Source organism: Pyricularia pennisetigena, chromosome 6, assembly GCF_004337985.1.
Source record: "Pyricularia pennisetigena strain Br36 chromosome 6, whole genome shotgun sequence".
Lineage (NCBI taxonomy): Eukaryota > Fungi > Ascomycota > Sordariomycetes > Magnaporthales > Pyriculariaceae > Pyricularia > Pyricularia pennisetigena.
In genome coordinates, this window is record NC_043744.1 from 437,181 (window position 1) to 452,239 (window position 15,059).

The window sequence follows — 15,059 nt, forward strand, 5'->3', positions numbered from 1 at the left end:
ATGGTTTGGGGGCATCCAGACCCAACTTCCAAAACAGCCCGGTTCTGCTCCACTTGGCGTCATCTTCGCTAAACGTGATTGATGCCACATAGAATAACCTTGAAGAGGCGACAGGTCGGCCAAGTCGTGGGACTGCGGATTTAGAAAGACAGAAAACAAAAAAGTCGTTCGAGACATACTTTGGTTAGAAAAAAAGTATGGAGTGGAGGTTTGCAACAGAGAAAAATGGGCAGTAAGCAATGTACCAATGACCAAAGAGGAAATGAAGCAACATGGTACGATATTTAAAGACCCTTGGTTTTTATTTTATTTTATTTTGATTTTTTTTCTGTGTTTTATGTTGGTTATTTTATTTATTTATTTTGCATCTCCAGGTTCCCGAGTTAGCTGAACCCTGCTGTTCTGCCCTTTACCATACCTTTCTTATATGGAATTCAGGCGAGAGTATGAACTTGTATTGATTTGCGATTGGAAAGAAATCGTACAATACAATGGAGCTAGTTAGTTGGTCGGCGACCACATTACTCTGGCTTTCTTGAGTCGGTCGACCGTTCTCGCCATATTTCGGCTCCTTGTCTTCATTCGTTCTTGTCGTCCGGTCACAACTCCACCCGATCCTTTCGAATGGTTTGATGATTGCTTGAGTTCGCGACCGACTGACCGAGGCGGGGGGTGGTGTTGTCATGTGTAGCGATGGAACAATGTTGAATGGTGGCATTCGCGGTAGACGAGCGACGAGGGGCCCGAAATAAAAAGTTTATTTATCGTCTGTCATCTCATCAATCTCCCCAAGTTCCCTCCTCTAACCCCAAGCGCAAACTGGGCGGGCGCACGAGGCGATACGACCTGCCTTGGACTTGGCAGGGGTGGTCCCTGTATCAATAGAATCTGGCACCCGTTCTGGTGTGGTTCTGCCGGTATTATTTGTTGCCTAGCGAGCTGTGCAAGCGTAAAGAATACCAAAGAAAAAGAAAAAAAAAAATAACCCGGTCGGCTTCTAAGAATTTAGCGCCCGGCTCAGTGCCGTGCCGTTCGCCGTTCTACCAATGTGCTCGATTGACCCCCTTTGCCACTGCATGTACAGGACAGCACTAGCAAGTGTACCATAGGAGACTTTTCCATGTACCGTGGTACGGCGATGGGGAGGGTGAAAAACCCGTTTGGATCGATATGGCCGCGGCTGACCAGACCAGAATAGGAGGGTAGTACCGTACCTCAATTCTTTGCTTTGTTTCATCTCCTATTTGATTTGTTTGTCGTTACCCACTAATTTACCGATTTGTTCTTTAGTTACCGCCTCAGTTTTACTAAGTACGCCTACCTTCCCACCTACCTTGACCATCACAATTCTCTAAGCGGTTGAATTTGACTCTGATCATCCACCAGGCCTCTTTACCTTAACGAAATCCCTTGCTTCCCTTGACAAGGTTGCCAGGCCTGCTAATACTACGCATCCAGTTCTGCTGCCCCTCGGTTGTTCAACAGCTTACGCATGTACTTACTGTACAAGGAAATAATTCCCAACAGTCTGGTTGCCTCACCCCACCCCCCATCTACATACCATGTAGTAATGTGTCTGTGTGTGCATGTCCCAGTTCGCTGGAGTATAAAACAAAAGAAAAAAAAAAACAACCTAGAAGTATATCACCCTTCAATTACTAACTTCAATCTAATCCCCTGCAAGTCTTCAGAGTCACGTCCGCTCCTCCATCTCGTGCCGTGTGGGATGGTGGGGTGGAATGGACGGAAGATGGATGGATGGGGTGGTTTCCGGATGTACCGTAGTAATTGATTTAGTGCTAGTCGTTTGCTTGGCGGCTTTTTTTTTTTTTTTTTTTTTTTTTGTCAGGTACGCCCTGCCTGCCTGGCCGTCTGCCCTCTGGCGGATCGACCCGCAACGGCGTTCTTCGGCTCAATCTTGTTTTTTTTTTCTCCCACAAGAGGCAGAGAGTTCGCGTTAAAGAAGTTTCGACGGATGCTGCGGTATGATGTTCTTCCTGGACACCTAAACCCTGCCGTTTTTCGCCTTCTGCGACCAGCAGCGTGTGAGTGTATAAGGGATGATGGATGCATCTCTGTCGCATAGGGCATTCACCTTAGGGCAGTTGTTCTAATTAATGACTCCCACCTTCGGAAAAACCACCTTGTTTGTTTCGGGATTTTCAGGTTCGTCGGCAGTGGCCTCGGGACTGAAAACCTTCCCAAATCACTCGCTAGGTCAAATGCCGTAATTCTTTTTTTGGTGTCTTTTTCAACCTCTGACTACTCAGTCGCGTCTACCCCGGCATGCACAACTATTTTTTGCTCCTTCTTTCTCCAGCGAGGTGTGGTTGCCATGACAAACCAATATAATATAACATCAGGTCAAAGTTGGATTAGTCCACCCAATCACTCTGGTACAGCATGGGTTGTGTTGTGATGTGCCAGATGGGATGAGTTCCGGCGGTTTCTAGTCGTTGAATCACCAATCAACAAGCGCGAACCTTGACCGACATGAGCCGACAATTCGGCGCTGTCACTTGTCATTCGTTAGTACCAGGTACCTTACTCAGTAATGTAGTATCACCATGTGGATTATAAGCATATACGATTACTGTTCCACTTGCTTGTTATCGTGGGTTAAATGCCCCAGAGGGAGAAGAAGAACATTAAAAAGAAATAGTAAAAAAAAAAAATCCGTGTACAGTAAGAACTTGTCCCTCTCCCTCCTTTCGACAAACAACATCACCCAAAAAGTCTTTCTCATTTCCATCTTTCTTCCCCGCACCTTGGCAACCCACCAGTACCAGACACTTCAATATTATTTCGAGCGTAGCAAGCTATTTATAAACACAAATATCACACCAACAGGCAGTCTCTGGCCACACAGAATATGTGCTGGGCCATGTTGGCACCTTTGGTGATCCTTGTGATGCTACCTCGAATGCGGTCGCGTGTACGAAGTACGACCGTTGCCAAGGCCGCTTCACCGTGGTCATCACAGTCCTCGGGGAGAAGAAAAGCCCGGCGCCCACCTAATCGATCCTGTTCCAGATCCGTCCACGGGTACGTACCCAGATTCGGGTAAGCCGGTCCTGGTGTGTGTCCAAGGTACGAGCAGTAAGTAAGTAAGACAAACAACAATAACAATACTCTTCCCCCTTGAATCAAAGAGGGGAAAAGGAAATAGCACCAAGGCCATGTTGGCTCCGGGATAAGGTTGAAGGCAGAATCGATAATCCAAAAGCAAAAATCGGACAAGCACGATGTCAAATAAGCGCCAGCAAAAAGTTCACCCACCCCATCAGATGACTTTGTCGCAAAATAGATTCGTTCTTGGGGCCCTTGGCAAAAACCTTACTGCCCCTTTCTCCCAAACGCTCCTATCACAGCTCTTGTGTGTGCAATTTGAATTTTTGTCACTCACGAATGTCCTGGACTTCCTGCCTAGCGACGGTGGGAGCTGCTAATACAGTTGCCGGCGCTTGTGCTCTTGCACGGATTTCGGAATTGTTTACATCGCCGCGTACGGAGGTTGCAAGCCGCCATAGCCGCCATGGCCGCCGGAATCATAATCAAGCAATCTTCTTTGGCTTCGAAATGCCGATACGATCGAACTCTATTATTTTTCTTCTTTTCTTTTTTTTTCCATCCAAACAAATCTAGTAATGGTTTGCTAGTAGATTTGCAAAGCTGGAAATGTCATCAGCGGAGAAATGTGATAATGAAGTCATGGATGTTGGACCATCTTTACACTTCAGAGGTCCTCGTCTTTCCAAAGGACTGGCGGAGCTACTACTAGGTCCGTTCCTACTTATTCGCCAACGTCTTTGGCAAAGCGTCCCGTCGTATATGGGATGCAGGCCGACAATGTAATTGGACCATATGCACAAATACCTGGGCATCGTTCGGACTTGTTCAGACCATCGCCTTTGCGAAACTGTACTAATGCTATTCGGCTAGCTTGAGTATCTGCTATGCTCAGTATCTGCAGCATGTCGTCCCATCACAAGCTCATCCAGGCCTCTCCTTGTTCTCTATTTAAATTCAGTATGGCGCCCTATTGACAATCACCAGAAACTAAACCATAACGATCTTGGTCATCTCTCAATCAACCCCTGAAAAGCAAAAAGAAAGCAAAAAGAAAGCAACAAAAAAAGACAGAAACTGCTTGCCATGCTCATTCTCATCCCCGGGATCACGGGCAACCTAGGAAAGGAGCTGTGCGCCGCGGCGCTTGCGGCGGGCCACAGGGTCCGCGGCCTGGGCCGCAGCCCAGAAAAGCTGCCGGCGGAGCTCAGCTCGCGGCTCGAGTCCTTCGTCAGGAGCACGTCGTACGCCGACGTGGCGGCCTTCGACAGGGCCTGCAGCGGCGGGGTCGACGTCGTCATCGTGGCGTGGTCGGCGCACCCGCTGCTGCAGCTGGACGGGCAGCTGCTGCTGCTGCGGGCGGCCGAGCGGGCGGGCATCCGGCGCTTCCACTCGGCGTCGTGGAACCTGGACTGGACCAGGTGCGGCCACGGCGACCTGGTGACGTACGACGGGCTCAAGGCCTTTGCGCGCCACGCGCTCTGCACGTCCCGCATCCGCGTCACGCACGTCTTCGTGGGCGTCCTGGCCAAAACCCTGTTCGCCGTGCCCGGCGCCGGGGCCCTCGAGGCCGACAGCGCAATGTGGGTGCGCGGCGACGGCCAGACGCGCGTCCTGCAGTCTCCCGGCGGTGACTCGTGGAGGATGAACTTCACGCCCGAGGAGGACGCGGCCGCGTTCAGCGTCGCGCTCATGACGAGCGAGCTCGGCGACAGGGGCGGCTTCTACAGGTTCTGCTCCGACACGTTCAGCCCCAGGGAGTTGAAGCTGGCGTTTGAGGAGGTGCGGCCGGGCGCCGACGTGACCTGCCGCACGCTCATGCCGCTCGAGGCCATCAAGAAGCTGGCCGATGACGCAAAGGCCAAGGCCGAGGCGGCCGGGCCCGAGATGTTTCAGATGCAGTACGTTGCCATCGCCGGCTTGGAATACGGATATTGGATGCCCAGCGAAAAGATGCTCTTTGATCCGGTCGATGTGGCAAAGTTCCCGCATGTGAAGAGGACGTCTGTGCGGGAGTATATTCGGAAGAACCCGTGGGTCTGAGTTCTGGTCTAGGTCTGGGGTTTTGAGAGTAGGGACTCGTTGGAGTAGAGGTTACTGTTCTATTTGTTCAAGGAACCTGCATCATCTTGAGCTTAGAAGAAATGGAAATTTCAGCAACACCTCAAACTCGCATCCAAACCCTCTTTTTTCGCTCTTGAATAGCTTGAGGTGGAGCAGTTTCGGTGAAAAGAGAGATAAAATAATCTTAATATTTGTCCCAAGTGACGGCATCAATGACCGCTTCACCGTCAGTCGCTCAGGTGAAGCTTCCAAAGTGCTTCCATAGAGACCTTCGGACCAAAAAAAAAAAAAAAAAAAAAAAAAAAAAAAAAAAAAAAAAAAAAAAACTTCCTTTTTTGTTATGGTTGTTTCGCTATGTCAAGACTATAAACCATACTACCTTGGCATCCGTAGCTTTTACACAGTATTGCAAGCTTCTAAAGTCTACTTGCTTATCTTCACATCTCAAAGTTTTCCGCTTGACTGCTCCATGGGTATGCATATGGGTGCTAGAGGAGGGCAGGTTTTCGGCCTTGTTAGGATTGGTCGTTACAGCGACAAGTATGTTGATGTTTGTGTTCCGAGTGTAATTGGGTTTGCTATCGTCAGAGCAAGCCTCGGCCTAACCATACGCAAGAAGGTTATAGGGGGTAAGCTTCAGGGGCCGTATACAGTATAGCTACAACATATTAGGATGCATGGTCCACCTGGATGACTTTTAGATGTGCTTGACAGGGGTGCAGATTGACTTTGTGCTCACGCAATAGTTTGGTCTGAGAGAAAGTGATTTTCGCTCAACTACCATCTGGAGGACAAAAACACGCCCTTGGTTCATTCATGCTACCCCCAAGTTGGTGTGGAAACTATTGCCTCTTACGATTTTTGGTACGCTCGTGCTGTTACCAAGTAGTCTGAAGATATCTCCAAAAGTTACCGTCAGTCACTTGCGGATAGATATATAATATGTTTGTGAGTGTTGAGTTGAAACTTGAACCAGAAGTCTGACAAAATGCCAAGATATATATATATATATATATATATATATATATATATTCGTCGAACATGAGAATGTTCCAAGACAGCTGCTGCTGGTCTTCGGCCCGCTCCATGGCTGCCTATTGTGCCGCGCAAGCAAGTTACGATATACTGAATGAATCATCCAGCGTCCTGAGAAGTCAATTGCATGGCCCCTCATGATTTATTGTGTACCTGTGACAGCCATCTAGATACTTGGGCAGCAGGCAGGCAATGTTGGACACGCTTGGAAAATGTCGCTTTGCCATGGGGTAAAGCTTTATCAGGCTCAAATTAAATGATCACGCAGAGACAGTAAATTTCTTTGCTACTCGGCGGTGCGACGGGCTACCTAGGTATGGATGTTGAGAAAAATTCATGGTTGACGATTTGATCATGTTCCTTTTGGTAGTGCAATGCAACGGAGTGGAGTTCAAATTGCACTGGGCTCGTTCCGTGAAGTTGGCGTTCAATCTGCCCCACCCTGACAAGCCAGTAATTTGCGGGAGCGGCTGCCCCGCATTCTCACCAAGTGACATAATCAGCTAATAACTGGATGAGGCAGCTGGTGATCCACGCAGTAGGCAGGCAGCACAGATTGTTCTCGGCTCTGCACGCGACCGCAAACTCCACCCTCTCATCAATCAGGTACCACTCTCACTATCTCGCCTCCTTGACTGCAGGTTGTAATTCTAATCGCTCCTGCGATCAATAGAAAAAGATCGCCCAAGACCTCATCGCCATCCTTGTTCGGATGGATACAACTCGGCCGAGTCAGCGCCACCAATCCAGATAACGATCTGCGTCAGGGGCGAACCAATTGACCGTTCGAGCTGCTCCAACTTGTCCCAAATCACCGCCCTTTTTCCATAGTGGTCTCACACGCCGCACGAACATCAACGCGACCGATCCAACGACTCGATAATCCATCACAACGGCGTTTGAAAACGGCTTTCCGGCCTGGCTGAGGACTGCACTCCAGCATCGCCTGCTCTCCGCAGCCGATGTCTGGCAGGAAGCTAGGGGGCGGCAGGATCTTGGGGAGCGGAAAGGGTCTCGCTCCGCCGGCGCCGCCCCCACCGCAGCCACAGCAGTATCATCATCATGGTTCTGCGAGAGCGCCGAGCCCCTTTGCTGCCTCCGAAGTCAGCAGCATATCGTCAGGCTCGCACAACCAAAATACAATCACACCGCCCACCTCATCCAGTCCTCTACCCGACTTCTCACAAGATCTTGCTGCCAACATTAGTCTCGATGCGCCGTCGCCGTCGAATGCTGGAGCCGCTGGGCTGGTGTGTCCGATATGCCAGGAGGAGATGGTAGGTGCAATGCCGGTCGTTGTGTTCTTATTTGACGTTTTCTTTTGGACTGGCGCGCACTTGGTAGCTAACCTTTTGTCCACTTCTCGCAGTTGACTCTCCTCCAACTCAACAGGCATATCGACGACATGCACCAGGAGCTACCGCAAGTACAACACGACGAGGTCATGACATGGATTGACAAGCAGGTCCTCAAGGCAAAGAAACTACAGCCACTGTCCCTTCTCAGCCAGAAACTCCGGGGCCTCGAAGTATTTGAGTCGAACGAAGATCCAATAATCAACAACCATGTGCAATCCTCGGCCTATCCTTCGTCATCATCTAATTCTACGGTACCCCGGGTGGTAGAACCATCCGTCATAGATCCCGACGACCTGATCACGAAGAAGCATTGGCAGAGGTCGACAGGAGGAGATTCGTGCACGGAATTGACCTGCGATCGTCGGCTTGGTCCGTTGAGCGGAAGCATCAACTGTCGAAAATGCGGGCTGCTATTTTGCGAGGAGCACACGATGTACCAAATGCGGCTGAGCCCCCGTACGGCCACACACGATCCAGCAAGGGGGCACTGGTACAGGGTTTGCGAGACTTGTTACAAATCAAGAGAAGGTTACAATGACCACAACGGGCTGATCACGGACCACACGGCGGCATTTGTGGCCATGCGGAAACAGCGCGTGGAAAGGCAGAACCTGGAGATCGCAAGGTTGGAGAAGCGGCTGACCAAGCTCACGCAACTACTGGCAAGCCCAATTGAAGAGGTGGCTGCCCTGACACCCGGAGCAGGCGGCTTGTTGACCTCGCCGATCGCAACGCTGGCGGGCCAAAAGAGCACGAGGAAGGCGATAGAGCAGTCGGTAGTGACGTGGGAGGATGATGCGTCGGTGGCACGATGCCCCTTTTGTCAACAGGAGTTTGGGTCATGGACATTCAGGAGACACCACTGCCGGATATGCGGAAGGGTAGTATGCGCCGATCCGCAGACCGGGTGCTCGGCCGAGATTGGGCTGAACGTGGCTTCTGTGTCACAACGACCCTCACTGATGCAGCAGAATTCATCCACGTACTCATCTGCTTCGCTGGGACCGTTGAGGTCGACAGCCTTGGAAAAGCGGCTCGACCCAGGTGCAGGGACGCAGGGGCAAATCAGCGTGGACGTGCGAATGTGTCGCGACTGTTCTACCACGATATTTTCGAAGCGAGATGTTGCGGCGTCTATTGCATACAAGCCGGCAGATCAGCGCGCATACGAAAATCTGCGCCAGTTCGAGCGAGGCATACGCTCCTTGATGCCCTCGTTCCAGAGATCCCTCCTCGCCCTACAACCCCCAGACACTAATAACCCAAACGCCCCGGAAAAACCACCACCGACGCACGCGCAAATCCAGGAGGCGGCCAAGATACGCAAGCGGCTCATGGACGCCTTTGCAAAGTACAACCTTGCTGCCAAGAGGCTTCGCGACCTGCCTACCGATAATCCTGCGCAAAAAAGGTTGCAGTTGGCGGTTCACGCGGCGGCATCGACATTTTTACACACGCACATGCTGCCCCTGAAGAGCGTGCCGCACATGTTGAGGAGCAGCTCGTCATCATCAAAGGCATCATCCGCCGGTCAACAGCATAGGCGCATGTTGAGCGGGCTGAACCATGGCAACGGTTTGGCAGGCCATCTGTCCCCGCTCCGCAACGGGGAAACGCTAGCGGGGGATGGGGATGCGTCTAGTGTCGCAGGCAGCGAGGTGAGCACAGCTGCGTCGGCCCTCGAGACGGAGGAGAAGGAGCTCCGAGAGCGGCTGGTCGTGCTGGAGGAGCAGAGGTTTCTGGTGCAGGACATGGTCAACAATGCGCGCGGGGCTAGGCGGTTCGAAGAGGTCGGAGCGCTTTCTGGGAACCTGGAGGAGCTGGATCGAGAGATTGCGACACTCAAAAGGCAGGTCGCCGGCGTTGAGGAGAAGTGGGAGGGACTGTACGCTACCGGTCAAGGGACTGCAGGTGCGGCGAGGTAGTTTATTACGGGGGCGGGTGCCCTTACTATCTTGCCGACTTCTGATGCAACCACGGGAAGCCTTACAACCAGTGCCACACTGGAGGTGGCTTGAATCGGGTAGCCACATTCTCGCCGGAAAAGCTTCATGGAACTGTCACGGAATAATTTTGGATAGCCTCTTCCAAGACAGTACAGGCCAGCCTTTCCTCGGGCCTTGGCCATTCCTATTATATGACTAATGATACAGAATGACTTGAATCTCGGCCATCGTGTGCACCCATGGTTGAATGATGTTTACATGATGGTTGACATGCTGGTGTCTTAAGAATCTGGCGTATGTTCTGGGACCAATATGATAGTTTTGGAATCACTGTCGAGATTTCCGGTCCGGTCGAAGCTGGCACGTGTTAGCTGTGAGTGTCGGTTCTATGACGAACAAACTCGTCATTCTTTGGTGAGTGCAAGGGCGATTTTTAGCAAGTTACAAATTTGTATCTGCTCTTTTTTTTCTTATTTTCTTCTTTCGATTTATAATTTTTTATGTAACCTCTTCCTGCCCAGAGTTTCCCGATGTCTTGGTAGGACTGCCACAAGGCCGTCACACATTGCTCAACGTCACGTGAGATTGGACGGAGAAACATCGGCATGACATAATGACCCCGCGACGAATGCTACCCTGCTACGTAACAAATCGATATCGTTTTCTAATCCTAATCCTAATCCTACAGCACCTGTCCAAAAGTAACGCAACGATCCCAAAATCACACCAAAATTCGCGGGTTTCAACAACAGATAATTCATAGTCTCAGGGCTCATCCCTGAAGCCCAAAGCTCCACAATTGATCCACTCCGTTCGCTTCGCTCCACTTCGTGGCTCAATTGCGGCTTTGCAATGTACCTGTGGGTCCATCCAAAAAACGCTTTGGTTCAGGTTTGAGGACAATTTGTCGATTTTCGCCGTTTATAGCGGTATTTTTGGCCTTTTTGCGACCGATACTCCCTTATTATTCCACAACCACGCAAAATATCGAAAAAAGAAAACATCGTTGAAAATAGGAATTGGTAGACTTTTTTCATCAATTCAAAATTTTTTGCACCCGGTACGCCAGTTAAAAATTGGATATAACCCGCTTTTTATCCGTTTATGGCGGTATCCCCATTATTAACCCAGAAACACCATCGATACCCATTTCGCATTTTAACAATAACGATTATAATCCGTTAAAATTTATATGTAAAAAATCGCAAAAGCGAAAGGAATTTTTATATACAAATTTTAATCCAAATATCGCAAAAATATTTATTTTACAATCCTTATAAGGTAAATTCCATTTAATATATTATACGTCCACCCATAAACACCATTAATACCCATTTTACATTTTACCAACAACGATTATAATCCGTTAAAACTTATATAAAGAGAATCGCAAAAGCGAAAGGAATTTTTATATATAAATTTTAACATAAATAACGCAAAACCACTAATTTTACAATCCGTATAAAATATATATTATATAATACGCTATACATCCACCCATTAAAAAAAACCATTATTTCCGCAAATTTTTATATATTCGTATTAAATTATATATATATAATATCCCGAAGCACGCCCATATATATTTCGCTTTCCCACCAGATCGACGCAATTTTTCGCGGTCCCAATCCCGCACACGCGGCGGCAAATACCTTTTCCGACGTACATATCCTCCCGGAATTATACGCCAAAACCAAAGTTTTTGGTAATTTAAACCTACAATATAAACTCGTTTCCTCAACTGCTATATGGTTTTTAAACCTCCACAAACCCCCCAATACTCCTGCACGAATCCCACATTATAATTAAATGCAGTATATATACCGGGTTTTATACAATACAGAAAATATTATTTTGCTGGTAAAAACCGGGTACGGGAAAAATATAATACTGCAAACTACTTCGGTAATTCGCAATAATACCATTATTATACAAATAATCCCATTAAACAAATTAGGGTAAAAACAGTTACGCAATATATAACGTTATCCCGCCGCGAACCCCAAATTAATCGACCAATCCATTTTAAACGTAAATATAAATATGCGGTTTTTATTACCAAAACTAATTTTATTTAGTATAACCTTTTTTGGAACCCGCAAACCGTTTGTGAATATACGCACATTTTTTTAGGCCCGGAACAAGCCACCAATTACCGATTTTTTAAATTTTTTCGAAACCCCATATTCCACCAACGTATCGTTTTGTTTGCTATTAATAAATTTTATATGGTTTTACAGTGGAAGGATTTTAGGGAATCGTTTTCCATGCTGCGTTTGGTCCGGGCAATTATACCAGCAAACGTACCTATATTCGGGTGTACCGCAACCCTTATAATAAAAATTAAAACCTACGTTTTCGACCAATTGTGTTATAAAAGGATAATGCGTTTCGTTAAAACGCCTTTCGACCGACCCGAAATTACGATTATAATATAGTATTTGGAACGCAAAACCCTTATTAACAATTACCGGCGTTTCCTATTCCTAATAAGGAATACCATATTATTATCCGCCATCCGTATTTTTAAAACCATTATATATATAAACGCCAGGAACCGTATTATCCAAACACGCCAATTCCTAATAAAAAACCTCGTATTTAGGAAATTTATTGAACGAGACGTAACCGATATAATTATCCGGTATAATGCATTTACACCTGAAATCGATAAAATTAAAATTTACGCAGAATTTTCCAAACCGGATTTTAAAGTTCGTATTATATTTTCCACTTTATTTTTAGGTATGGGTATAAATATACCTAATGTGGAACATATAGTGCAATACGGCGCGTTAATATTAAACGACCCCGCAGACCTATGGTAAAAGTTCGGACGAACCGCACGCGGGCCCAACCGTAAAGGAACCGCATATTTTTTTGCGCCTTATTGGTATTTCGATACGCAGGGGTCCATCGTTAAATACAAATTAACCAGGCCAAAATTATTAACCAAATTAACCAAATAACCCGTAATATTATAAAAAAACGTTAAAGGTTTACAAATTACCCATTTAAATTTTTTAACGTATTTACAAACGCGGTTATTCCCCATTAACCTTCCACGTATCGCTAAATTTAATTTAAACGACAATAACCGGGTAAAAGCGTCGGAATTACCATAAACCGGCCTTTTGGGTATATTTAAACCACGCGTTCCGCCTTATTAGACGTAATAGGAAATAATAAATAGGAAAAAATTAAAAAAAAAAACGCCAAATATGCAAACCTTCGCCAACGCTAAATATTTTCGACGAACTATATTGGATTTTATATAAAAAACGAATCCATCTTTTACAATAAATTAACCTGAAAATTGTTACAACGCCTGCGTCCACCAAATTGGAGTTTTACCCGTATTATCCCCTAAAGAGCAACCAATTAAAATACCCAAAAAAATTTTTAAAAAAGGTTATATATTTAAACAGTTGGACAAATGGGGTACCCATTTTGCAATAACCATCTTTTACCCAGACCCGCGGCGGTTATACGACCTACTATCCCAGCTAATACTACCCAAACCAATAGTTTTTAATATCGCTAAAAAACTCGTCCATTCTTATAACCGGGAATGGACGAAAAACGATTTGCTGGAAAATGTTCCAAATTTACAATTAATTAAATGGTTTAAACAATATAGCGATTATTTCGTTGCTTAATTCCCAATAATATACGAAAATGGGATACGAAATTACGCCTCCTATTTGCACAAACAACAAAAAAAAAAGCGGCGGAATTAAAACACGGTGGCACCTTAGGAAACGATGGATATAATTAACAATTATTCGGGAAAACAAACTAATAAACGCCGACGAACGAATTAAACGGTATTATAATTATAGGTTAAAATACTGGTTAACGTTAACGGTTGCAAAAATATCCAATATAAGAACGCCCATAAATTTATAACCTAAAAGCTAAAAGGCGAGTAAGGTTAAATCCTAATTAAATTAAATAACGTACCTTGGATTATAAAAAGGTCGAGCGATAAAAAAGGCGACGCCGAATTGGATTAACCAGGGGGGGAGGATTAAATAGCGCAAAATATATAATTGTCAAATACCAAAATCCCCAATTAACGGTTTAAATAAAACGACCAAATGCTGGATAATAACAATTGTTACGTAAATTAAAAGCTTGGATTATATATAGGCTGGTACGGCGTAACGGCGCCCCGATTAAAAATAAAAGGGTTCGATATTGCGAATTGTGACAACTGTTACGGTTAAATTCCGGAAATTTTGGCGTTTCCATTTTAATTTTATTTTATTAGCAAAAAGCCCCATACGTAAACCCAATTATAAATACCTCTTTTTTTATTTTTATTAGCTTTTTTTCTTTTTTTTTACAATAAAAACCTTTTTCCCAACCGCTAAATTCTTTTTGTAACGATTGATAAAAAATTGTAACGATTGAGCCAGCGTTCAATTTTTAACCAATAAACGTAATAATTGTTACAATCGCAAAATTGCCTTAGCAAATACTGCAAACACATTCGTTAGGAAGTTTAATTAAAACATTTTTAATTGGATAAAACTGTTTATACCCTACCCACCCAAGCAGGCACTAACCCAGTCGTAACGAAGGTAAATTATAATTAGCGCCCCTGCATTGCAAAGGTACCCCCACCCGGCTAGGTCCGGGGCAGACTAATTAACCTTATTATGACAATAGTTACAATAATTGCTTTAATTCGCTAAAAGCCGTAACAATTGTTACAATTACGTTCCCTTATCACCATGGTTCCCAAAAAAAGCCAAAAAAGCAAAACCTCCGCCCAAACCACCACCAAATTTACGTTGGGATATATACCTAATAATGTTAAATTATTTACCAACCTGATAACCACATTATAAAAAAAAGCGCGGATAAAAAAAATAAACCAATATTTCAAAGATTTGGAAAATTACGACGCGGACACTGCAATTGTTTTGGAACTAAATTTTGCTCGGTTGGACCGTTTTACATTACAGGGTTATTCGGATGCAACTGGAATCCCCCTAAATTTTCCCCCCATTCCTAATAATAATAATAATAATTAAAATAATGCTAATATGGATTCCGGCGATAATAAATTTACCCCCGCCCCCGTCGATAAGGATGGAAATAATACCGATATGGACGCCGGCGATAACGAATTTACCCCCGCCCCCGTCGATTATAATAACGACGATATTTATATGGGCGAAAGCGATAACCAATTTACCCCCGCGTCCGCCAATAAAGGCGATAATAATATTAATATAGACGATAATTATAACGAACCTGCCCCGGATTTGGACAACCGTTAATTGCAAACTTTTTTAGCATTTTTTAAACCATTTGCCAACGCATTGTCCCCGCCATCAAAAAACCCCAAAAACCGGTCCCCTGCATTATAACCGGAGGTTATTGTTAACCCGGCACCCGCGCCACTAAATAGGCCGCCCGCACCCCGTATATACAAAACCACCACCGTTCGGCCAATTAAAACCAATTTTATTTCGGTATCGCGGACGCAGCCCAAACTTAATTCGACGCCAAATAATGGACCAATAAATTTCGTATAACCCGAATATTATTTCCTATCGCATAAAAATACGGATTT

General features: G+C 45.8%; 2 protein-coding genes across 2 annotated transcripts; both read left to right on the forward strand.

Annotated features, from left to right (window-relative positions):
* Positions 1–4,155: 4,155 nt before the first annotated feature.
* On the forward strand, positions 4,156–5,112 carry PpBr36_04017 (uncharacterized protein; the record flags this gene model as incomplete). The annotated part of the gene is made up of 1 exon (XM_029891183.1): positions 4,156–5,112. One exon carries the CDS (start codon positions 4,156–4,158, stop codon positions 5,110–5,112), a length of 957 nt encoding a protein of 318 aa, XP_029749830.1.
* Positions 5,113–7,130: 2,018 nt separating this feature from the next.
* On the forward strand, positions 7,131–9,451 carry PpBr36_04018 (uncharacterized protein; the record flags this gene model as incomplete). The annotated part of the gene is made up of 2 exons (XM_029891184.1): positions 7,131–7,445; positions 7,538–9,451. 2 exons carry the CDS (start codon positions 7,131–7,133, stop codon positions 9,449–9,451), a joined length of 2,229 nt encoding a protein of 742 aa, XP_029749827.1.
* Between the last annotated feature and the right edge of the window lie 5,608 nt (positions 9,452–15,059).